This window comes from Salminus brasiliensis, chromosome 14 (genome assembly GCF_030463535.1).
Source record: "Salminus brasiliensis chromosome 14, fSalBra1.hap2, whole genome shotgun sequence".
NCBI classification, from domain to species: Eukaryota; Metazoa; Chordata; class Actinopteri; order Characiformes; family Bryconidae; genus Salminus; species Salminus brasiliensis.
Genome location: NC_132891.1, coordinates 26,470,631 through 26,497,766, shown reverse-complemented (window position 1 = coordinate 26,497,766; position 27,136 = coordinate 26,470,631). Strand labels below are relative to the sequence as shown.

Below are 27,136 nucleotides of genomic sequence, written 5' to 3'. Positions count from 1 at the left end.
AAGAAACTCCTTATCACTACAAGACGCAGAAAAGCTAGTACATGCTTTTATTACCTCAAGGCTAGATTACTGTAATGCGTTACTGTCAGGTTGTTCCAGCAGGAACCTCAATAAACTTCAGCTGGTGCAAAATGCTGCAGCCAGGGTCCTTACTAAAACTAGAAAATTTGACCATATCAGTCCAGTTCTATCAGCACTTCATTGGCTCCCAGTTAAATTCCGTATTGAATACAAAATTCTTTTATTAACATATAAAGCCCTACATGGCCTCGCTCCTGAGTACCTGCAGGATCTTATAGTATATTACGAACCATCAAGACTACTTAGATCTCAGGGTGCTGGCCTCTTACGCGTTCCCAAAATTCAGAAAACCTCAGCAGGGGGAAGAGCCTTTTCCTATAAAGCCCCCCAGCTCTGGAATAACCTTCCAGATAATGTTCGGGACTCAGACACAGTCTCAATCTTTAAATCTAAACTGAAAACTTATATGTTTAGTTTAGCTTTTGGTAATTAATGTTTCTTAGATAAGGGCTGCAGGTCCAGGGGTTCACGGACCCAGGGAATTGTAGTACTCTGAGATGCTGGAGCTGTCGTCTCGCTGCTTACACGCGATCACTCAGGTTTGTTGACGGTGGAGCAGATAGATGCTGGTGTTCTCAGGGTACGCCCGTGTCCGTGTTACCTTCTGGCTCTCTCCTTTTAATTATGCTGTGATAATCAGACCTGCCGGAGTCATCAGACATACCCAGATGCTGATGATCAACATTCTCTGCACTCCATAAAATTCCTCTTAGAACTAACTTCTCTCTCTTTACCTTCCCCGAGTAAATGGCCACCCAGCCCGATCTGCAGGAAGATTGCCCGCTGAGGTCCCCTCTACCTGCATCTAACCAGCTGCCACCTACCAGTCCAGCCAGCGGGTCCCCCCCAACCCGCCACCACCCATGGCTCACCCGCCAGCCGCTGCTGCCTGTTTGGTGGCCGTGCTGAAACCTAGATGGACTCGTGCCTGTCACTATTAATATCACAACTATTAACTTTCTGTTGTACCTGGTTTGGTAATTTTTATCATTAATGTTTAAAACAGTCTGGCCAGAGGAGGATGGGTCCCCCTTGTGAGTCTTGGTTCCTCCCAAGGTTTCTTCCTCCAGCTCTGAGGGAGTTTTTCCTTGCCACTGTCGCCGTTGGCTTGCTCACGGGGGTCTTTGACGCTTCATGTTATTTCTTCTTTCTTCTCTGTCTCTGTTCTTTATTAAGTAATAATTATGTAAAGCTGCTTTGTGACGACAACAGTTGTAAAAAGCGCTATACAAATAAATTTGACTTGACTTGACTTGACTTGATTATATGTTAATTATGTTTCCCTGTAGATTAAGTAAGCAAATGTTACAATTACAAAGAACATACATTTGTAAAACAATCAAAACTATTTGGGTTTTGTGTGTGTGTGTGTGTGTGTGTGTGTGTGTGTGTGTGTGTGTGTGTGTGTGTGTGGGGGGACTTTTCTTTGTGAAAACACCCAGTCCTAGTGCCAAAATCTCAAAATGTGAAAAGATGACCAGAAGTCAAAGTTCTAAAGCTATTAAAATTTACTTTGCTATTAAAATTGATCAGCATTACAGAGATATAAAAAGAAACATAAGTAAAAAGATATAATAACAGAGCAACATGATATCGACAGGTCAACACAATCACCGCCCAGACAGAGAGGGGTATCTAGGATTGGTCATTTAAAGATTATCAAAACTTCATACTAATGATTAAAAAATTATTGGATACAGTGCCTTGTAAAGGAATTCACCCCAACCCATTTGGAGCGTTTCCTATTTCATTGCATTACAACCTGTAATTCAAATGGATTTTTATTTGAATTTTGTCATACATATTCAAAAAACTAAAAGGTGTGCTTGCCTATGTATTCACACCCTTTGATATGAAAGCATAATGGCCAAGGAGCACTCCAAACAGGTTGGGGACAGTGTTGGAGAGAAGTACATATCAGAGTTGGGTTATAGATATATATATTCCAAACTATACCCCCCACAGAGCTGGGCTTTATGGATACGTGGTCAGGAAAAAAAGCTATTGTTTAGACATGCCAAGACATGTGGGGAAAACATAGGGGGCATACTGTGGTCAAATTTAACTATGTTAATTTTGTTAACATAAGTTAAATATGTTAACTTTAACAGACCAAACACCTCTCATCATCCAAAGAGCTCACCCCATGGTGGTGGCAGCAACATGCTGAGGGGATGTTTTTTCATGAGGAACGATGATTGATGGTGCTACAGGGATTTTCTTGAGTAAAACCTGTTTCAGTCAGAGATTTGAGACTGGGACAGGAATTCATCTTCCAGCAGGACAATCACGCTAAGCATACTAAAACAACACTTGAGTAATTTAAGGAGAAACATTTAAATGTCTTGGAATGTCCTAGACAAAGCCCAGACCTCAATCCAAATGAAAACCTGTGGTATGACTTAAAGATTGCTGCACACCATCAAAACCCATCCAACATAGAGCTCAGCACCTACATTTCTTTGGCAAATATCCAACAAAGCAATACTTCAATCTTTTACAAAGAATACTTACAAATCTTTTACAGAACCAGCCATCTGAGGCTACCTCCACAGTGTTAGACAAAGAAGCTTGTATGTTTTGGATAATGAGCAGATTTTATATATATATATATATATATATATATATATATATATATATAAATAATTTTAAATCACACTTTGGCACTTTCATCACTTAATGGAATGCTACATTTTATTTTGTGTCATTAGTCCACAAAACCTTTGTGGCTCATCTTCATATGCTTTAGCAAATTCCAGTATGCATCTTGTGGTATGGCCTTTATATTTTTGCTCTCAAAGTCTTCTACAAATACACTATATTGGTAGTAAGTATTCACTCATCCCTTAAAAAAAATTAATTCAGGTGTTTCAGTCAATTTTATGGCCACAGGTGTATAAAACCAAGCACCTAGACATGCAGACTGCTTCTACAAACATGAAAGAATGGGTCGCTCTCAGGAGCTCAGTGAATTCCAGCGTGGTACCACGAAAGGATGCCACCTGTGCAACAAGTCCAGTCATGAAATTTCCTCACTACTAAATATTCCACAGTCAACTGTCAGTGGTTTTATAACAAAGTGGAAGCAATTGTGAACTACAGCAACTCAGCCATAAAGTGGTAGGTCAAAAATAACAGGTGATGCTGAGGCGCATTGTACGCAGAGGTCGTCAACTTTCTGCAGAGTCAATCGCTACAGACCTCCAAATTTCATGTGGCCGTCAGATTAGATCAAGAACAGTATGTAGAGAGCTTCATGGAATGGGTTTCCATGGCTGAGCAGCTGCATCCAAGCATTACATCACCAAGAGCAATGCAAAGCATCGGATGCAGTGGTGTAAACTCCAGAGCAATGGAGATGTGTTCTGTGAAGTGACAAATTACACTTCATCGTCTGGCAATCCGATGGACGAGTCTGGGTTTGGTGGTTGCCAGGGGAACAGTACATGTCTGACTACATTGTGAGGTTGTTTTTAGGAGTTGGGTTCGGCCCTGTCAGTTTCAGTGAAAAGAACTCTTTATGCCTCAGCATACTAAGAGAATTTGTTCAGTTTAGGGTTGGCCTCTTCCTGTCCCAACATGTCTGTGCACAAGTGCACAAAGCAAGATCCATAAAGACCTGGATAAGTGAGTTTGGTGTAGAAGAACTTGACTGGCCCGCACAGAGTCCTGACCTCAACCCAACAGAACACCTTTGGGATGAATTAGAGCGGAGACAGGAGAGTGAATACTTGGTTCATTGTATATAAACCTTCTCCCCTCTGGAGGTTGTTGAAGTCACTGGGTGACTGTTTTGTGCTTATAATCATCTTTTGATCTCAAAACCAATATATCAGCATGTAACAAAAACTACATGTTGCTTGACATTTCAACACTTTAGGACTGTATATTCTCATTTGTTACCCTTCTCTCCAATTTTTTATCCTCAATGAACAAAGAAGCATTGTCTACTTTTGTATTATTGCCCAACTTCAGAAGAACACAAGGAACCTGGTACCTAGCATTATGTTGTCTATAACAGAACACCTAACATTCAATACAATGCAATCAGTCTGTTTAAAGGTAGGCCAGTGTGTGTGTTGTATAAATAATGTTGAGGTAGGTGAGGGACTGCAGAGCTTGTCTCTCCCCTTTTATTTATTTTTTATATACAGTATATATTTTAATAAACATGCTTTTGTTTGCAAACAAGCTTGTGACTAACAGCATGGAATGTATCCTTCACCATTACTTACCGCAAAACATATGTTTAGTATGCAGAAGTTTGTAGATATACAATATTAAGTAGTATGCTGACTCTCTACTACAACCAATATATGCTCTGTTTAACAAGAAATGGGAAATGGAGTCAGACATATTTTAAGACTAAATTAACACACTGTCCTGGTGTCCTGTACTTTACTAATAAGCTTTTTTAATCCAAGAAACCTGAACAAGATGATCTATTAATATAGATCAGCCTGTCTATATTTGGGAGATATGTAGAAATGATTGCAGAGAAGCAGAAATGATGAATATGAAATGGAGAATGGGATTGTGTAGCTCTACTGAGCATGAGCCAGGGCTCCAGCTCCTTGGCCATATCCAAACCCCTTTGGACCAAAGTTTTTAGCATAGCAACCTAAGTAGAACACAAAATAGAAGGATTAATTATATAAATGAATATATGATGTATATATGTATAAAGAGAGAAAGTTTACATAAAAATAAAGAAATACCTTTGCAGAAGATCTCTCCATCTTTGTCTGCTAGAGTGGTGGATTCCAGACCCTTCCCACATTTGGCACAACGGAAACAGCTCTTATGCCATGACTGGAGACAGGATTAGAGATTTTTACAAACTCAAACTGTTGAGTCAAAACTATATTAATCAACATGCCCACACTTTTGTCAACAGGTGCTGAAAGTGCACTGTGCACTGAAGTGCACTGAAGATTTTAAATGTACCAGAGAACAGGAGATAAAGCTCTCCTGTTATAGTGTTGACAGTCATTATTCATTAATGGCTTACTTTTAAGTGTTTTTAGATTGCACCAATGCCATAAAATATTTTGTTTTACACTTACACTTCCTGCTCCTATGACCTTCTCAGCTGCATACACCGCTTTGCTACACCGTGGGCATACCTCAGACCCACCAAACTTCTGGGCAAACTTGGAGGTGTTTGGGTTGTAAGTGGGCTGATGTGGTTGAGCACTGCAAAATGGGAAAGAGAGGTTTCCTTATAATGCTTCGAATATATATGACTTCTGTGAAATTTACTGAATCGAAATAGAAAAGCTCACTCTTCATATTTGATTCCTAGGGACTCTCCTTTGTCCATACTCAGTGTTCCAGCTCCTCCACCATAGCCATAGCCTTTTGGTCCATATTTCTTTCCATAACAGGCCTTGCAGTAGACCTCACCCTCATGGATAGCCACAGTTGTGCTATCTAGGTTTTTCCGACACACCACTGAAAACACAGGGGAGATGGTTATATACAATTAATGTCTATATGCAATTGGGAAACATCTATATCATGATTAGCACTGAAACACTGCATTTTTAAAACAACTTTGGACATCTTTATGATTCTTTAATGTCAATCCCTCCACAAAAGTCCCATGAAATGCAGTGGTTCAATAAGCTATTATAACCAATACATTTAAAATAGTTGTTTATAGCTAAAACAAACATTTTAATAGATACAAATAAGACATTTGCAAAGAAATCAATAACTTGGAAAAAAACTAAGAAAATTAAACATAAGATCACATGGTATTTAACTTGCATCAATGCTTATCCATTGTTTCTCTTTATTATTCAGCTGGTGTCTTTAGACTATGTTATTAGACCAAATGTTATTAGACCAAATTTGAAAAACAAACATAATTTTAAGACACAGGCTTATGTCTGAAGTTGTTTTGCAGGTGGAAGAATGTGACTATACTTGGGGGGGGGGGGGGGGGGGGGGGCTTGAAACCAATCGCCTTGAGAAAAATGAAGTAAAGTGGTATAGGAATTTTATGATGTTTTTGTACAATAATTTAAATTGGGCTAATGTGAACTAATGTGATATTTCCTGTGACTTAGAATTTGTCAGTTGTATTTACTTGATCAGTAATCTTATTTGCTTGTTAAAACCATGCAAAGCCTTAATCATTTGAGCTTAAGTAATACTCTAAACTGAGTACAAACAATGCACTGGTTAAGTGTACTTCAATTATTTAAGTGATTTATAGTAACTAAATTCACAATTAAACATAGCTGCTTCTTTGCAATACAGTGAGTTACTGTCGGTTTACACAATAGACTTTTAATGACTGAAATATTACCAATGGCCATTATTCCCAATGTCAAATTTCTTTTAGTGTATGAGTGGTCACTTTAGCATTCAGCTAAAGGGCTAAAGGGCAAATGCCACCCTAAAAGAAAGACTTGCCAACCCTGCTACAACCCCAGTTGGCTGCAACGAATTAAAAGTTATGGCCACTTTGACATTTATGAGCACAAATCTCTATTTCCAAGTGCAGCTCCTCCATCTCACTACAAAATGTTTCTCTCTTTTACTGAAATACACTGCTTGCTCTTTTCATCTTCCAGGTGAGCCATGTAGCGTTGTCTTGCTGTAGAAGCATAACTGATCAGTTCCTTGCTAATGTTTACTCTGAGTACCCCACAGACAGAGCGAATATGGTCAACAATAATGTGCTGTGCTACCGAAGACTCATTGTGTAGATTCTTAACCTCAAGTTCCTTGTTGATAGAAAATCTACGCTCTACACTGGCTTGGCCATGTGAGAGAAGTAACAGCCCACAGCATTATTTGGAGCGATCAGCCATATGCAGATGAAACAGATGTCCACTCTGTCACTTAAGTGAAAGTCTCGGAAATCAGACGGGTCGCTAGTCAGAGTGTCAATAAACTCACCAAACTGCCGTAGAATGTCATCACATTTAGCATCATGGTGTTTTTCCTTTTTAGAGAGATCAGTCTTCATCAGCTTTTCCAAAGTCTAGGATTCAGGAAACTAGGACTCTTTTATGACTTTCATGACTTTCTTTCTTTCCTAGACCTCTCAACAAAACAGTATTATTGGTGCATCTGTCTGGTACGTGGTCAAAAAGGGAGCTACTTGTTTGTTTGCAGAAAGGATAAGGTTCATTTTGACTGTTAGCAAGGGGTCTTTTGTCATTGCTTTTAATGGTGCAGTATCTCATATGATGCAGTGTTTGGCTCTTTAAACTCCTTTTCAAAGATGTTTCAAAGAGAAGTCTTCACACCCGGCAAAATTTCAAAAGCTCTTGCAGACACAGGAACATTCTCTAACCCCCTATGACGACAAAATTTGAGTAGGGAACTTGACGTTGGTGGCTCCATGGAATAGTCTTCTCTCCTTGCAGGACTGTCTTTGAGTAACCAGTACAAGCTGGACATCAGCTTTCCAGTCATTGGCAAGAAACCCTGAATGCGCCATTAACAATGTGCAGCCCACAACTTCCAATGTTCAATAGTACATAATTGCAGTCTGTTTTTCAAATGGTCTTGCAATGAATCAACAAATTTCCAGTTCACGTTCGGGCCATCCATTGACACTAGTCACAGATGACGCAGGTTCAGTTTCTCGACACACTGGTTAAAATGCTGTAGCTTAGTGTTGGAGTTCACATGTCCCTTAAACTACAAGCTAAAATATTTTGCAACAACTATCACAGTCCCACAGTCTTACATGAACATCCATTTGCTTGTCCTGTGACTTATGACCTGTTTATATTTCGACACTTGTTATCATCTCGCTATCAGGAAACATTTCCTGGCATGCTTGCATGACCTATACGAAAATGCTTGTCCATCACATTTAATGCCCATATTATTTCAGATTTCAGAAAAAAATTCTTTATGAAAGAGGACAGTGTTGAACTCCAAGCAGTTTTCCTGACAGTACTTGAGATCTCGCCATCCATATCGGCAAATAAATTTACCGGGCCTGGAGCTCACTGCTGCGTTTTTGAGCTGCGATGTTCCTGCGAAAAAACTCTTAACAGAAGTGTTGGCTTCTGCACTTTTTTTTTCAGTTCATAGTGTTTACTTTCTTTCATATGGCTTTTCAGTGCTGACTCACGCCATGTACTTATTTGAGCTATCTGGCTGAAGCCAGTCCTTGTAGTTGTCATTTTCCAGTCATGGCTGGTTAAAAGAACTCTTCCCTGGCATTCTGACTGAACGAAGCTCGACTATGAGAGATGTTTAGTCCATGCTAGTAGTTGAAAGACTGTCCCGGCTAGCTAGCTAACAATGTAATGCACATTCGTAATACCATGGCCAAAACTGCGCATGGTCATATGGCAAACAGGCAGCAATGGTCATGTGAAAAATTATGCTACTATAAAAGTTTGTGTTTTATATTATTATATAAAATGATGACAGGAGCTCATTACAGTAGTTTCCATGACTTTTAAGTACACAAAAATACTGTTGTGTACAGTTTTACTGTTATACCACCATATATATATATATATATATATATATATATATATATATATATATATATATATATATATATATATATATATATATATATGGCAGATTTCTGTTCTTTGTCTATCTAGTCTGAATAAGCTTATTTCCCCATGTGCATTTAAAAGAGTCATGGTGGCGGTGCTCTGAGAGCTCACTGATTGGTGATGTCACGCTCTGAAAACAGGTGGGGAAACAAACAAACAAACAAACAAACAAACAAAACAAAAAACAATATTGCACTGAGTTAGTTTGAAAGGGAGAATCAAGCAAACCTGGATACCAAATGGAAACACTCCAAAGACCATTCCCTCTGCTCTGCACTATGTTGTAGTGGTGTTTAGTGTGCTGACTGAAATAGCTTGTTATTGAAGATTCAGTGGTCCCTGTCTTTTTGGATACATGCCTACTAAATTCGGGTTGGTGTGGCGCAACAGATAACACCACTACCTGCCACTGAGCTACCACACCATGTGGGAGACTGGGGTTTGATTCCCAGGCTGGGTGACTATGCTGCGCTACACCAATAAGAGTCCTTGGGCAAGACTCCTAACACTACACTGACCCACCACTGTAATACGAGTTAACTTGTAAGTCGCTCTGGATAAGAGCGTCTGCTAAATGCCATAAATGTAAATTACATGAACTCAGATCAACTGTCCACATATTTATATTCAACATCAGCATCACCATATCCTATTCAAACGGAAATGTTCCCAGTAGCATTGTTTGAAGGACTGCTATAATATACTGATTTTTAAGCATGTACTGCTTGGTTGGGCCCCTGTCTCACCTCCTCTATTGAGCCAGGCTCAAGCCAGGACAAAGCCACTTACGAAATTCCCTTTAGTTTCATTTACAGCCATTCAGATGTGGTGTTGTTCTCAGGTGTTCCTTGTCGGTCTCTAGTGTTTTGCAATGCCTGTTCTAAACTGATTCTGCTTTTTGTTTTTTTTAGGTCATAGATCCTCGAGCACTTGTCATGTCACTCCAGTTGTTAGTTAGACAGTATAAAAAAATATCTGCACTTGCATGCTGCTTCCTTCTGTTTTCTTTGCCCTCACAGATACACATACTGTACACTTACAGATACTGTAAAAAGGAAAACTCACTGCACAGGAAGCAAGACCTGTGGAAACTCTGTCCCTCACATTGCACTTCCTCTGCAAAGTAAACAGTCTTCTGACAGCAGCCACATTTGTTTCCACCCCCAAGAGGCATCCTGCAACAAATGCATGAAGTTCAGGAATTCATATATATTATATATTCAGGAATAAATATATATGTAGTATTATTCAAACATCTTGGGAGAGCAAATTACACTTTAAAAGCTATTCATCTGGGCAGTGAGCACTTATTTGCTCAAAAAAAACTAAAACAAATTATAATAAACAAATAATTAACACAATTTATACAATATTACCAAGATGGCACAACTAAGGTGGCAGCCTGTCACGCCAGCTCTTGCTCATTTCACTTTTTCCTCTCTTTTTGAGTACCTAAGTTTACTTTGTGTTTGCAAAGTGTTGCTTTTGCTTCTATGCACAATGGACACCAAACTTGTGGTGCTTGTTTTGGTTTCTGCACTGCTTTTTTTCTTTGTTTACACTTGGGATCAGATGGAGCTCTGTGTCACACCTGGAGAAGATGCTACAAGCTTGTTCTTCCCTCTGTATTTATGACAAGCTGACAGCGCTAACGCGACATCAGAGAGAATACCAGAAGTGTAGCGTCATGGTGTTCACAGAGACCTGGCTAATCACACTGACTCCAGACACGATTGTATCCATTGACTGCTTTTACCTCATTCAGGCGGACAGAATGGCAGAGAGCAGTAAGAAGAAGGGAGGCGGACTGGCAGTATTTGTAAATGATGGATAGTGTAACTCTGAGAACATCACTATTAAGGAACAAATCTGCTGTAAGATTGGCATGTGTGCACGCTGCATCCACAGGCCCACCTTTCTTATCTCTAGAGACTTTAATCATGTTTCTCCATCCTTCTCCCAGTATGTAACCTTGGAAGATCTGTTTACAGTCTGGTTCATCTTCTGCCTGTGTACAAACCCCTTGAACAGAGTACCAGCAGTCACCCACACTGTAAAGAAACTGGACAGGCTGGTCCTTAACCACCTCCGCCCATCCATGGACCCTCTATAGTTTGCCTACCAGCCTGGTAGGCATCTATCTTCTACACAAAGCTCTTTCTCACCTAGAGAAGCCCGGGAGCACTGTGAGAATGTTTCTCCAGTGCTTTTAACACCATACAGCCAGTGCTCCTAAAGGACAAGCTGGAACAAAGTGGACTGGACAGTCACCTGTCAAACTGGATACTGGAATACCTCACCAACTCCCCAAAGTATGTGAGGGCACTGGACTGTGTATCTGATAAGGTGGTCAGCAGCACAGGAAAAGGTCTTGGCATCATTCCACTTCACCCTGTACACTGCTGACTTCATATACAGCTTACCGAACTCTCACCTTCAGTGTTCTCGGACTCTGCGATCGTTGGCCTCATAACTAATGAGGAGGACAGGGAGTACTGAGAACTGATTCAGGACCACAATGAAGACCCCATGCAACTCCAAGAAAAGGTTATTGTAGAGTATAGGTCAAGGGATACAATAAACAAAACACTGAACATCTGTTGGAGTTCAGTTAAACCCATCATTAAGAAGGAAGGAATATGTGCATCCTCCCAAACTGAGTGGCTACTTAAGAAAACTAGTGAGGGAGGCAACCAAGATACCCAAGACTACTCCGAAGGAGTGAATGCTGCCACCACTTTGCTTCATGTTAGGGCTGGGAGATAATATCAATATATTAAATATATCGGGATATAAACAGAGCGGGATATAGAGTCAGGCTATATTGTTTATATCGATATTTGATTGCTCAAGTCTAAATCTTGTACAGTGCCTTATTCTGATCTCTCATTATGAGTCTGTGCTCTGCTCACAGCCCCGTCCCCTCCTGCTCTTGCTGTCTCGCTCTTGCTCTCACCTCCCTCACTCTCGCTCTCACACACACACTCACTCACTCACTATGGAGACGAGTAATACAGAGCATGAAGTCAGATGAGGAGCAGAAACGTATTATCAGTAGGGAATACAGAAAGGAGGTAGTATCAAACGTCTGTACGGAGAAGCTGTTAAACTCGAAGCTGCTGCTGCTGTTCTGAAGCATTCATGTCCCAGCACCCCTAAACCAGTTAAGACAGCGTTGCAAGCCTCCTTTGCAAACGCTGTGCCTCTCAGGTCGAGAGGAAGAAACCTTGGGAGGAACCAAGACTAAAAAGGGGAAGCCATTCTCCTCTGGTCAACACCGGATAATAACAATATAAAGCAAAACAGGATAAACAATAAAACAAAACTGAATAAACAAAAAAAAAGGGTAAATGTGACATGCAGATAAACAGTCAGAAGCACAGTCATGCAGTGAGGTGAGGATGAATCAATGCAAAGCCCCAGAGCAGGACAGCAGGCAGTTAATTCTTGTTTTAAAAAGGCAAGTTACATTTACCATGACACCATTTATGAAGGCTATAAAATAGGGGTGTTTACTTTTTTTATAGGCATTGTATAATGATAGGTCCATCTTCTAATGGCTACGTCCACTACAATTATGCACACAAATGTCACAAAGTATAAATCATCTAAAACTGGTTTCACAGTGATCATGGTGTACTTTACTGGCCTTCCCAGTCACCAGATCTGAATTCAATAGAACACATTTGTGTTGGCCTGTGGTAGAAAGGGAAATTTGATGTGTAAATTGCTTCTAAAATCTATAGGAATTGCAAAATGCAATCATGTCAGGATTTTGCTTTGGCTAGACTGATTCTGACTTCTAGCTCAGTGCATTGCATTTCACATTCCTCAAACAGGACCATGTTGCCACACTATTTCTCAATTTCTCAAAAAAAGCTGATATTACAATGTTAGATCTGTTATTAAGTTTTCTGACACACACACACACACACACACACACACACACTCAGTACACAGCATTCCACATTCCTCAAGCAGAAACATGTTGCCACAGGATAAAATCTGTAGAAATTGCAAGATACAATCTTGTCAACATGGACCAGAATATTCAAAGGATTTTCCTATAATTAAGCTTTGAATAGAATGATTCTGGCTTCTAGCTCAGTGCATGGCATTCCACACGTGTCAAGCAGGAACATTTTGCGACACTATTTCTCAATCCAGGCACTAGCTGATATTACAATGTCGTCAAAATGTTCTTTTAAAACGTTGTTTTAAAAGTTTTACGTCTCTCTCTCTCTCTCTCTCTCTCTCTCTCTCTCTCTCTCTCTCTCTCACTCACACACACACACACACACACACACACACACACACACACGCATACACTTTTAAAAGTCCTTGTAAACCTCATTAAATAACTTCACTGTAATAATCTAGAGCTTTTTTTGCTGTAAATATTAGAAATGGTTCAGGAAAGAGTGAATGACTTGTACTGAAATACAAAAATCACTTTACCTGCAGGGATCAAGTGAGTTAGCTTGGTAGAGAGAAGTATGCTTCGTTAGTTTTATGATCCAGACAGTCAGATGTGAACAGTATTTTAGGTTGCTGAAAGTTGCAACTGGTCGAATGTGGCTGTACGAGCTTCCTCTATGAGCTGAGGGTGTGGCAAAGAAGCCGAAAGAAAAAGACGGAACTACTTTACTGCTTAGAGGTCAGACATTGCCACCTCATAACATGTCCGTACATGCTTCTGCCCCCTCTGCTGTTTAAGGAGAGAACTGCTACCCAACAGCAACAGGGACAACCACAAAAAAAAAAAAAAAAAAATATATATATATATATATATATATATAAATAAATAAAAAAGTGTAATTAACTAGAAATAATTATCCTGATCATCTTGCAAAGGCATTAAAGTGAACACAAACAACTCTAAAATGTAAATAAACAGAATATGATTATGAAATAGAAATGTAATTACTATTATAAACAATAAATACAGTACCCCACATATCAGTGTCACTTAAACAAATATCAGCATTGTAAGTGATGTTTAGCTACTTTTAACCTTTACCATTTGTGTTGCACAGAGATGGAATTTGACCGTGCAGTAAGTACAATCTATTACTCAACCCAGACTCCGGTGATTGGATCACTCTTCAGGTACAAAGAGTTTTTACTGAACTGGTTTTAGCTGGAATTTACTACAAAACTCTAAAGCTGGTGTCACTCAATTTGTCTCATTTTTAAACTCTTAGTCCCTAACCATCTCCACTCAGCAACTCTGCAACTGTTAACATTCTACATGATTCTGCTCTGTTTCAATTAATGGACCTTTGGTTCATTTCAATTTCTTCCCAACATTATTATTTTTAGTACTGCTTAACTGTAATATTTTTTTGTTATGGTTTTTTAATTTAATTTATTACCTATGTTTTTGCCCTTGGATTTATAGTTTTTCCTTTTTTATGTTTAAGTTAGAATTCTGCTCCTAGATTTAACTGTTGTACTTTACTTTTTTATGTGTTCTTTGTAATTGAGGGTCACCCTTAATGTCTTCAGAGTTTAAATTAAGGGTGAATTGAATAGAAAAATATATATAACGATACATACATTCTTTAGAACAATACCTAAAGGTGCGTCACTTTGGTGCTCTACAAATCTATACACATGGTTCGAAACGTTCAACCTCAGGAATCACGGCAGCAGCAGTGCATATCCCTGAATATAGTTGGCTGTATTTGGTTGGCTGCACATCTTATTCAAGCAACTCCATCTTCCGTGTAACATGGCTGACCTGGTAGATGGGCAATAAGCAGAGGATGACACTGATGCCTGTGTGTTACCATTTAGCGTTACATCTGGCATGTTGCTGCTCAACTGTCTGGTCGGTTTAGCTAAAGTTTCTCATATGTTCTCTTGGCATTTATGCAAACAGATCTTTTCCTCAGCTTCAGACTGAATGTTTAATCTAGGTGATTTCTCAGTTATTCATAGTATAGCAACTACAAATCTTGGTATCTAAATGAATTCTGTATTGGTAATTTTTTATTCACATGTAAAGCCCTACGCAGCCTCGTCACCAGATCTCAATCAAACAGAATTGCAAGATGCAGTCATGCCAACATGGACCAGGATTTCCACATAATTAAGCTTTGGCTAGACTAACCATTAACTCTGACTTCTAGTGCCAAACATGACATTCCAAATTCCAAATGTATTTCACAATCCAGGCACTTGATTTCACAATGTTGATTTTGTGTATTTTCAGAATTTTTTGTTTTATAAAGAAGGGTCTAATATGATGGCATGCACACACATACATTTTATGTGGTATGAAAAAGTTTGGGCACCCCTGATCATTTTGATAATTCTTTATAAATCATTGGTTGTTCGGATCAGCAATTTCAGTTAAATATATCATATAGCAGATGAGCACAGTGATATTTGAGAAGTGAAATGAAGTTTATAGGATTTACAGAAAGTGTGCAATAATTATTTAAACGAAATTAGGCAGGTGCATAAATGTGGGCACCCTTGTTGTTTTATTGATTTTAATACCTTTAGCACTTATTATTGGAACACAAAATTTGTTTTGTAAGCTCATTAACCCTTGACCTACATACTCAGGTGAATCCAATTATGAGAAGGAGGGTAAGGCGGCCATTGCAAGTTTTTCTCCTCTTTGCATCTTCTCTGAAGAGTGGCAACATTGGAGCCTCAAAACAACTCACAAATGACCTGAAAACATTGAAGATTGAAGAAAACAAGATTGTTCAACATCATGGTTTAGGGGAAGGACACAAAAAAGCTATCTCAGAGATTTCAGCTGTCAGTTTTTACTGTGAGGAACATAGTGAGGAAGACTACAGGCACAGTTCTAGTTAAGGCCCGAAGTGGCAGGCCAAGAAAAATCTCAGATAGGCAGAGGCGAAGGATCGTGATAACAGTCATAGACAACCCACAGACCAGCTCCAAAGACCTACAACATCATCTTGCTGCAGATGGTGTCACTGTGCATTGTTTAACTTGGCTCCAACAGGATGCACTCCAAGACAAATGTCTTCTCTAGCTGTAATAAACAAATGTATCCTACATATTTAAAGTCATGTCTCACAGTCACTGCCCTCCAACGTCCTCCAAAAACTACTAAAAGAGATACTACTAGTTATATCAGACCTCTAAACAATAGTAAATTCGTCCCTCAGCTTAGGGCATGTACCCAAGCTCTTAAATTAGAAGTCATAAAAGCTCTGATCAAGAAAACAAATCTTGATCCTAGTGTCTGTCTAATTACAGACCCATTTGTAACTTAGACGGCTTTAGTTAAGATAACTCACAATCTTTTTGCTGCCTCAGATCAAGGCTGTGTAACATTATTAGTACTACTCGACCTCGGTGCACCTTAAGGATGCTCAATCACTAGGAGCACCGGGGTAATTTTGGACATAGAATAACAGGTCTTCTGATACTCTATTACACCATTTTAAACATATCATAACATTATTATATTTTTTACAGTTTGGCCAATGTTTCTATATAAAAAGATCCTACAAAATAAAAAGTATGGATTTTTTTTAAACACAAAAAATATAATTAATTCTGACTTTCAATACCTCCACATTAAATCCGGTCCTCCCCACACACTGCCCTAGTTGCATTTGTTGACAACATCTCTGAAAAGAAATTGTGCTCAGTCACATAGGCAAGTGGTACTTAAAAGAATACAGTCCAGTTAACATTGATACAAGCTCCAAAGTACAACATAATTATTTTTAGGTTAAATAATTGTACGTACCAAGACAATCTAAGAAAATTATACTGAAATGCACAAGTATAATTTCAATTGATTAAGATACCAAGAACTTGAGAGACTGGAATTAACCAATCACTTCAAAACCATATACAAACAAAGAGGATAGACAGACGGCACGGTTCACTCTGATGTCAAGGCAGCATTGTAAGAAAAAAGGGTGGTTTTAAATTATGTCATTAAAACATTATAAGCACACCTGATTTGATTGACCAATGAGCTGAACCGACAACAGTATGTTCATGTGCAGGAACCAGTGTGTGTGCAAGGTTTCTGAAAAATATGCTGCAAAGAAATAATTGATAATGATATTAAGACATCATATCATATACACAAGATGGCACCAGGCTCTCTAGTTGTATAGAAATGTCCTATACAATGGTATGGTCTATGTATACTGTGTATACCATTGTACTATTGTTCTCTGTTTATTGTGTATTGTGTATTGTCTGTAAATTATATGTAGAGTAGCTGTATATTGTTAGTGAGTCACTAACAGCCAGAACAAATTGTGTGTGAACATACTTGGTCAATAAATCTGATTCTGATATCATTATTGATTAGATAAATAATTGTGTAAACTTTGAATGTTTTTACTGACTACTCGATTACAATTGCTATACTCTATTAGTATGATGCCACAAGGTTTGCAGACCTAAATTTGGGCATGTTCTGCCATTCTTCTCTGCAGATCCTGCAGACAGTCAGTGGACAGCCATTTTCAGTTCTCTCTGGAGATGTTTGATTGGGTTCAAGTCAGGGCTCTGGCTGGGCCACTCAAGGACATTCACTTAGTGTCCCTAAACCAAAGGGACAAAGTGTTGTTGTCACTGTGTGACTGTATGGTGTTGTGGTGAGACATTGCCACCTCATAACATGTCCATAAGCTTCTGACCCCTCTGCTGTTTAAGCAGAGAACTGCTACCAAACAGCAACAGGGACAACCACAACCCCAGCCCTAAAAGGAAGAAAGGACAATGTTTACAATGTCATTTATTTAAAGTGAATACAAACAATAGCTATCAAATGTAAACAAACAGAATATAAAATTGGCAAAAATATACCACAGTGGAATTTCACCCCTGCCTTTAAACCATTCGTGCAGTAAACACTTTATTTCTCAATCCAGGCACTCCAGTTGATGTCACACACACTAGTGAGCACGCACACAAGCCTTCACTGCAGTGCCACTGGTAGCAGAAAGGGCTAAGGGCTTCTTTCAAAGGCCCCAACAGTGACTGTGAACCCAGGTAATGACCCTCTCATCAATAACTCAGTGCTGTAATCATTGAGCCTAGTTCATGCTTTCCTACTGCTATCTATTTGATTGACTGAAAACATGTGAAGCAGTAAAAATTCATTTAGTGCCATTCCTACTTTAAAAAAACATATTTTTTTTATCTTGATCTTCAGTAAATGAAAGCTACATTGTGTGTTTACTCATACTTTCTTCATTGTATATTAAATGTGTATGGCTGATCTGAAACATTAAAATGACAAATATGCAAAAACATATACAAAGCAAAAACAAAAGCATGGTACATGTGACCAATCAATATTAAAACAGTTACTGTGCAACTTGCACCTAAGACTCCCAAATAGAGATATCCAATGGTAAAACTGGTATATCAGAAGTGTTTTCACACCTTAAGAAAAACATGGACGTCAAAAATACATGATTGTTGAACATTTATGATTATTTTAGATATTTTAGAAAACAGACTCATTACAAAATATGGAAATTTCACCTTTTCTAAATGAAAGGCCCCCTTCATGTAAGTTCTACTGGCCAGACTGTATAGACTTGATACTTCTAACAAGTACTAATCTGAAGGCGGTAAATATTATGCAAGCAGCATTTCAGTTTTATATTTTGAGGATCTTTTTATGAACAATGAATTCACTGATTTCTGCATTTCAAAGGCACTGTATACAATGAAATACACATTTTGCAACATTATTTCTTGGTCCAAGTGCTCAGTATTTGCATTAACACCCCCCCTATCAATCGCAACTAATTGATTTTAGGGCTTGAGATGGGGTACACACACTGACAGTGGATCTATTGGACCCTGCGATCTATTAGTATAACATAGCAGAGCAAGTTGGAAGTTGAGGGTTGGTACCTGTATTTTGCAGGTATGTTGGCAATTATGTTTCAGCTTTGATGTTCTGAGAGGATTAGCTACTTTTAAGTCATATACGTAGACGGCAAGAGCAATTGTCCCTTGTATTGCACCACTGCTATGGCTTACAGAGCCAATCATTTCTGACTTAAACCTTTTCCAGCTATGCCCTTTGTGTACTCTTTGTGCACTTTAAAAGTGGAGTACACACTGCTCTCAAAGTTAATCTTTAAATGGCCATCTGACGTTATAGTTTACTATGGTCCACAGTATACAGGTGAGTATTCAGTCTCAGAACAAGACTCAGTAAGCCCCCACTACCTGACACATCTCCACTTAGTTGGTTATCTAACTTATATATTATATAAGTTTTGGTGTAAAGGTGGTGTAGGTGTATTTTTAGCACATTACAACCGCGCACAGCACTGCTTGATTTGGGGCGTGTCAGTGTGTCTTTGCTATCATAGCAACGGGAAATGTGCATGTACTAAGCCTCTTAATTGTGGATGTGTTATTGGCGTAACATGCAATAAACCAATCAGCCTGTCACTTGCCATTACCTTTAAGAGCCAGATGCGATCTGACTTTGGCGGACTGCTATTTTGATGACACACCGCTTAAGGATTGCTGAAGCGGTGGAGTGCCTCGCTTCTAGAATTATTTTATTATATATAATTTTCTGGTTTTTGTTGATGTAAAAGTTTGCATAGCTGCCAACGTGCATGCGTGCATGGGTTTGTGCACTGCTGTGCGTCCGTGTGTGTAAAAGCGGGGATGTACGCGTGTTGGGCACGCACATGTGACAGTTCACTGCCAAGATGACAGTGAACGTCTGACTGTTGATGTCTGTCTCAGCTGTTTTCAGTCAGTGGTGCATCTGTGTTTTCTGTTGCTAAGATAGCAATACCCCAGAAATTTACTAAAAAAATTAACAAACATTCCTCAAATAAACAAGGTAATGGTTCCGTTCTTGTAGATCTTCTCTGTTTTAATCAATAATGCTAAAATAGACGTGCTCTCTCTTCAGAGCTAACAGGAAATACTGAAAACAACACACTGGAAATAAAATGCTATTTCTGCATTTTAACAGCTTGTCTGTTATTACCCGTGGCAAAATGATAAAAGCAAGGTTCCACGTCATATTCTCAACCCCCATGTGTAATATGTGTACTGTCACTTTAAGAGACCCTCAGACGAGGTACGTTGAATGTGTAGTAGCAGGGAGCGTTATGCTAAATTAGATAACACAGCATTACTGGACCAGGCTCATTTTACTTTGTTTATCGTTTCTTTTATTTCTGCAAGTAACGCCTTCGAGCTTTGGTTCTTGAGTCCATGTATGAACGCTTAGAAAATAAGAGCAAGTTTAGTAAATAAACAAATCTGTTCCACTTTCGCCTGCCAAAGCTCACTGCTGTCTGGGTTGGAGAGGAAGCTGGGGGAAGAGGGGACGACTCCCAGCGTTACACACTACAGAGCCAAAATATTTTACACTCGAAAACCAAATTAATCTATTAAAAATGTACATTTTATTTAACTAAAACATATTCACACATTAAAATATGTCCTCAAATAAATACAATATACTAGCATTTTATAATAATGCAATAAAACTTTCAATAATGTATGTACATTATAATTAAAGTTTGATTTGATATAAAATCTAGGCGGTTCACAGGCATAAGTTATCCTGGACTACACAACATTTTAATGAAGAGTACATTAAAAGGAACTTAGCCTAGTCCCTATCTTGGAATCAATTCCTATGTGTGTCATTCTGCTGAACACTGGTGAATGGTAAAAACAATGATTGTTCAGCCCTAATAATTACATTTGAAATTCCCAATATGAAAATGACTTGAAACAGTGGTTAAAAATAAGTTAAAAACATGGGTTTTTATAAGCTATAATTTTTTTAATGAATAAAAATCCTGAATAACATCATGGCCATGACGCTCTTTGACACTCCCAAAAAACAAAAAAAAAAGCACCTGTGCCTATTCATGTTATAAAACTGTAAGAGACAAGCATAGCACAAATAAAATGGCTTTTTAGTAATTTCACTTGATGTACACATGATGTACAGATATATATATATATATATATATATATATATATATATATATATATATTGTTTACACTTCATAATAAAACTATACATATTAAGAGAAATGACAGATGTTTGATTGTTCACACACAGCTTGTAAAATTTCCATAGAAAGGTGATTCTGGAGCACCATGCCCAATGCAAGCATGGGCTACAGGGGTATAATACCCCCCAGCATTAGGCTGTGAAGCAGTGAAACTGTGATGGAGCTTCATTCAATACCTTTGTGATGAGCTGGAGTGGTGTTTATGACCGAGAACTAATCACCAATCAACATAATTTTATGATCTCACTAATACTCTTGTGGCTAATCACAATCAAATCCTCTCTCAAGTGTAAAATCTTCTTTTATTTTCTGTTACTTTTTATTTGATCATGCTGTATTGTTAAGTGTTTTATTAATGTATGATTTAATGGTTAATGGTAAAATGTGTAATATACACAATTAAAAATGTTCCTGTAGTCCAAAACCTTTAATGTTTTAATGCTCCACATCAAAAATCCACCACAAAATCTGTATTACTTTTTTAAAAGGCAGTTAATGTCAAAGTTCAGAAATGTCCAATAGGAATGTTTCTCAGCTCTTCTCCAATTGGACAAGCTTAACTACATGTATGTTATCTGGCTAAAGCGAATCCTGAGAATCCTGCTTTGTGAAATACCCCCACTGTCCTGTACTTCTAATTTTAGTAGGACGGGACAAAAGGGATGGCACAGCAGCATCTCGGCTACAACTCCTACTGTTTCAGAGGCTGCATTCGAATACCGATTGTGCCAGTGTGGCGTGACTAGGCCAATGACTGTGGAAAACATGGACAGTGCAGGTCTCTTTAAAAAAAAAATAAATAAATGTTGAGACTGTAGGTTTTCACATTTTTTTCTCTTCTCTAAACAGCACTCTTCTTTTCTGGTCTCAACTGAGTACAAATAGTGTTTATTGTTTACAGTTCACAATAAAATGTTTGTGAACCCATGATGAGAAGTAACCTCTAACTGGGCTCCCTTCAAGTTAATTTGTGTTTTTTAATTTTATGTTGTATGTCAAGTTCGTCTTGTTGTATAACCCAACCCGCTGCAGGTCGGGGGTTAAACTGGATCGTAGTATCTTTGGTTTGTCTTCGTCAAACAGAGCTGATCTCTGGCACTGTGATTTGTTCTTGAATCTTAATCGGTTTGTAATACAATTTTAACCCATGTTGAGAAATAACCTCTAATCTTGCTCTGTTCAATTTACAACAATTACCCCAGGTAAGCCATCCCAACCCATCCCAAACATCCCACCGTAGACTGCTTAACCTCAGATAAGGAGGAAAAAGGGGGCCCATAAAAGTGTATAAGTGTCTACTTTTTTCCAGATAGAGAAATAAGACAACATCTGTAAGCCAACTTTCAAATGGTGGAGTGGAACTTGAGATGTCTAGCTAAAAGGGTGCAAATATGGCAACCAGGGGACAAGGTTCAATTTTTGACTCGAGGATAAATGAGAAGCAGACAAATACAGACTGCCAGAAGGATTTTAAGCAGGGCAAGACCAAAAGATATGAGACAAGGTGACTGGAGATTGGGAACATCGATCACAAAGATGATCAAGATTTGGGTTTAGCTCAGAAAGTTTAAACTTTGTTCAATAAACTCGATGAACCAACTTTAACTGAATTATACTGTGTTCAGCACTAATTGAAGAAGTATGGATGCAGCGAATGATCTTGTCCCAATCATCTTCCTCAATGGTGAACTGCAATTCCTGTTCCCACTGTTTGGAGTCATGTAATTTGGAGATAATGCGTCTGACATTAGCATCAGATATCAAGATTAGATAAGATAAGATAATCCTTTATTAGTCCCACAGTGGGGAAATTCACAGTGCCACTGCAGCAAAGGGATAACCACTCAGACAAAACATAGACACTCAGATGCAAAACAAGAGGCTTTTTTTAAGAATCTAAATCTGAGATTTAAGAAGAGGAAATTGGGTACCAAGCTGTGAGAAAGTACAGAACATGCCATCAGTATGCAGATCTCTAATCTTAATACCAGATCTGTGCTAGCTAGGAGAAGTGGAATCTATTATGGAATGTATAAACAAGGGGTTGGCTGTGACTGTCTTGTTAATAGACAGAGATTGAAGACATAAATAGAGATCTGAGGTCTGGCAGCATCAATCTCCACCTTTGTTCATGCAGGACCCAGACACTACTAATAAAATAAAATAGGACATTTGGAGATGCAAGGTCGCCTAATTGCTTAAGACTTTTAATAAACAGTTTATTTCAGAATATGAACAAATTGTTACGAATCAAAAAGCATAGTCAGGGACCAACATCCGTGTGTGCTGTGGAGTATGTTACTGTTAAAAGACTAGCGTCCCATACAGAAGCCCCATTAGGCTGCACTAGAAGCTCACTGGGGGTCTCAGAGGCTTGGTCTGAGAGAAGGAGGGTGTTTTTAACCAAATGAGTAGGCGGGCCTGGCCCGCCTCTGGTCTCTACTGCACAGACTCAACAAACAAACCTACAAAACTACATGAAAACAGAGAGAGCAAGAAACCCTAGCTGATTGTTTTATTTCTTTCTTTTTATTATTATTGTTATTTGCTCCACTCTGCAAGCATTTTCTAGCTTGTACATTAGAAAACTTGGTCGGGAACTGGCCTTGTTGCTGAAATCTCCTTGCTCTCGAATCTGGTATGACTGACCTGAAAACTCTAAGGTAAATATTTGCAACATTTATTGGACATAATTTTGTATATTGTATTTTGTATATTCCTTATTGATAACAAATGTTGCATGTACTAAATAATGAATTAATTTAGGAATTAGTTAGAAATCATGCTGATGATATGGTTAAAAAATGTAAAAGGTCTTCATACTGTGCATCTATAATTCTAAATGTCACTTGGCACAGGGTTGCGCAGTTACATCAGAGTGTGGCACTCAAGCTTTTTAAGACCACTTAAAGGATTGATAGAGAGGGTAACTTTCCTTTTACTAAGAACAAACTGCACTTCTCTTGCAGAGTGAACAGAATAATAAAAAAAAAACCTTTCTTCATTCATCAATAGCCTGCTTTACAAACTGAATAATCAGACAAAAGCAAGCCAAGACTCCATTGAAACTGACAAATAAATAAAGCTCTTAGATTAAAGGATGCCTCTAAGATAAAAAGACAAAGGTCTTCTTTGTAGCTCACACACAGTGTTGGCCACTCTGATGTTAGGCTGTACCAGGCCAGGTGTGTGTTTGTGTATGAGAGTGAGAGGTGACAGGCGACAGGCATGCCTGATTGGCCTTTGGGCAGTGACCATTATGCCAGAAGCTGCAGGTGCACTAGAGTCCCATCTGGCACCAGGAGGAAAGAACATGAAACCAAAGAGAAACAAAGAAAATAAAAAATCATGATATTGAGTAATTTCACAGCATCTAGTCTCTAATTATGATAGGATGATGTCATAATAAATGTTTAATTAATAGGGACAGATACATGAGTATAGAAAATGAGTAACCAAAGAATGGTATATGCATTATGTATAATATTTATAGCAGTGTTCTTGAAGAAATGCTGGGTTAACAATAACCCAATGAGTCCAGTGCTGAGTCCAGTAAGGGTTGTTTTAACACCTTGTGCTGGGATGTGGGTGTAATTTAACTTGTTACATTAAGCCATGTGGCGTTAAAATTGACAAATAACCTAAATAGATAAATTAATAAAAATAAAAAAAAGCAACATTACATAGCAATTTCAGCTTAGAACTTATTTTGACAGTAGACTGACATATCATTGACTTTTTTTTGGCGTGACTGATTGCCATTCCTGGCAGGGAGCCCCTGCTACACAATGTGGTTGTGAGGAGCCCGAAAGAAGCCTGGCCAAAGCACATGGTCTATCCATGTGTGGTACCATATTTGCCCAGAAAAAGGAGTTTGGAACAGCAGGGGTTTACATCAGTGAAACACTAGTAAATGCAAGTGTTTGTTCATTTAAGATGGTTTGCAATACAAAATCAGCTAAACCACATCTCTCTACTTATCAAGCCCACATACCAGCAGCTGAACCCTGTCAATGCACCCTGTTTTGTGGTTTGCACTATTGTATGTCCTACCTATTCTTAGCTAGACATCTGCAACTAGTTAGTGTTTCGCTGTACTGTTCAACCATGTATTATTCTAATGTGAAAAGGTTGAATTGAATTAAATTGTGGTTGTGGTTCTTTTTGCTAAATGTTTTATATATAGCAGTCTATACAAACATGCATTAACCCTCAAAGGAGGCTCACAAGGCTTGTGTAAAATGTCATCCGTTGCAGCCCAAGTATGATTTCATTCAAAAGTCTGCATCTAGCCAAATACAGTCCAAATGCCACGCATGCATCAGGGGGTGACTTGTGTGGACTTATGGCATCCAAATGAAAAGACCTTTAAGCATGCTTTTAACTACATGCACACACATTACTAAAATAATATTTTGCAGTATTACCAAATGTGTACTTTTTATTTTGCAATGACAGTTCACAGGGAAATAGGACATGAACTCTGACTAGAAAACCTCAGTCATGTCTATTTACATGCTGATATAGTGTTGATCTAATATTTAGTTGTACCTAAGCAAACTGATTAATAGTGCTCACCTACAAATTAGCTACATAAAACTAAGTTGTTTGCATAAATACATTAATAAATCCTGCTCCTGGTGACTCTACAGTGCACTGCAATGTCAGGTATTACCATACATTCCATAGCCTGCCTGGCAATCATTTCACACTCTTTTGTAAAAGCAAGAATTTGACTAATGCAGAGATTAACATTAACCATAGTAATGGCCCCTGGACATAAAAAGTACAGTAAAAATAAAAAGTTCTTGTCAAAATAGCAACTATATATTTTACAAAAATGTTTCCAAAAACATTAAACTTGAATATTTTTATGCAGTATTTTATAGCTTAATGAATAGCGAATTTGAACTAATACATAGATAATAAGACTGATAAATGACTCAATTAGTAGAATGACAGTTGGGGTAATTAAGGGATTGAGGGAAAATTCCCATCTGGCACCAGGACGAAAGAACATGAAACCAAAGAGGAACAAAGAAAAAAAAATCAGGATATTGAGTAACTTCACAGCATCTAGTCTCTAATTATGTTAGGATGATGTCATAATAAATGTTTAATTAATAGGGACAGATACATGAGTATAGAAAATGAGTAACCAAAGAATGGTATATGCATTATGTATAATATTTATAGCAGTGTTCTTAAAGAAATGCTGGGTTAAATATAACCCAATGAGTCCAGTGCTGAGTCCAGTAAGGGTTGTTTTAACACCTTTGAGTTTGGCCTAATGTGCTGGGATGTGGGTGTAATTTAACTTGTTACATTAAGCCATGTGGGGTTAAAATGGACAAATAACATAAATATATAAATAAATGACAAAATAAAAATAAATAAAGCAACATTACATAGCAATTTCAGCTTAGAACTTATTTTGATAGTAGACTGACTTATCGTTGACTTGTTCTTTCTTTGGCGTGACTGTTTTTACTGTCAACTGTCATTCTGCAATTAGTAGAATGACAGTTGGGGTGATTAAAGGATCAAAGGAAAATTCTAGAACCAAGAGGAGAAGGAGGGCCAAGGAGGAGAAGCTGATCCCCTGCACTTCTTTAAGATGCACCACCTCTCCCAGAACATTGTAAACATGTGATTGAACATGTGATTTCTTTATAGCCAGTAAGTGTTACTTGCCACAAATTGAAGAAGCATCACACAATTGAAATCCGATAATAATAAGTTTTTATTTTATGTAAAAATGTTCTTACAATTTAAAAAAGTCCATTTCTGGAGTTCTGTATTTATTTTTTTTTTACCTCAGCTTTTATGTCCTCCAATTCACACAAAAAATAAACACTGACATGTGTATATGTCATTATTTGTCATTTGTAATTTGTAAACATTTCTGTGGGAAATTATTTTTATTATTTCTTTTATTATTATTATTCTTTATTTTCTAAAGGAAGTGCAGGGGTACCAGTCATTTTGGCCGTGGCTGTATATGTACTTGCCAAGGGGTGTAATAATAATAATAATAATAATAATAATAACCGTTTTGTTTTAGTGATAACACTGGGTCAGTTGTTCTAAAGCATATGGTGCGTTCCCTTATTTAAAGACCATAATGGAACACGAATGGGATTTTGGAAAGACAGCGCCACCTTGTGACACGGGGTAGACAACGGTGTGGCAATGCTATGTGATGCAGAGTCTGAGCTGCTGGTTTCTACCAACGGATGTTCTTTATTAAGTTCACGAGCAGAAATCGCTCGTATTGGAACATGAAGAAAGACTCATGGCACATTTCTAACTCAGGACAAACGCACAGAGAGAATTACGTTGTAAATGCAGTCAAAGCGAAAGGAAGGGTGGGCTTCTGGGAGCATTTGCTCTCCAATCCCCGCACCCCTCCCTCCCTCTTCCCGCAATCGCCTCCCACCCCGCACACACACACGCACCCCCTCCCAGTCT

At 38.3% G+C, this 27,136-nt stretch overlaps 1 protein-coding gene across 1 annotated transcript; it reads right to left on the bottom strand.

Moving 5' to 3' along the window:
- Window positions 1-1,571: 1,571 nt before the first annotated feature.
- Window positions 1,572-13,230, bottom strand: csrp1a (cysteine and glycine-rich protein 1a). The gene is made up of 6 exons (XM_072696947.1): window positions 13,086-13,230; window positions 9,693-9,802; window positions 5,367-5,535; window positions 5,148-5,277; window positions 4,800-4,893; window positions 1,572-4,702 (listed from the first exon to the last, which is right to left on the bottom strand). Exons 2-6 carry the CDS (start codon window positions 9,799-9,801, stop codon window positions 4,626-4,628), a joined length of 579 nt encoding a protein of 192 aa, XP_072553048.1. The 5' UTR covers window position 9,802; window positions 13,086-13,230; the 3' UTR covers window positions 1,572-4,625.
- Window positions 13,231-27,136: the final 13,906 nt, after the last annotated feature.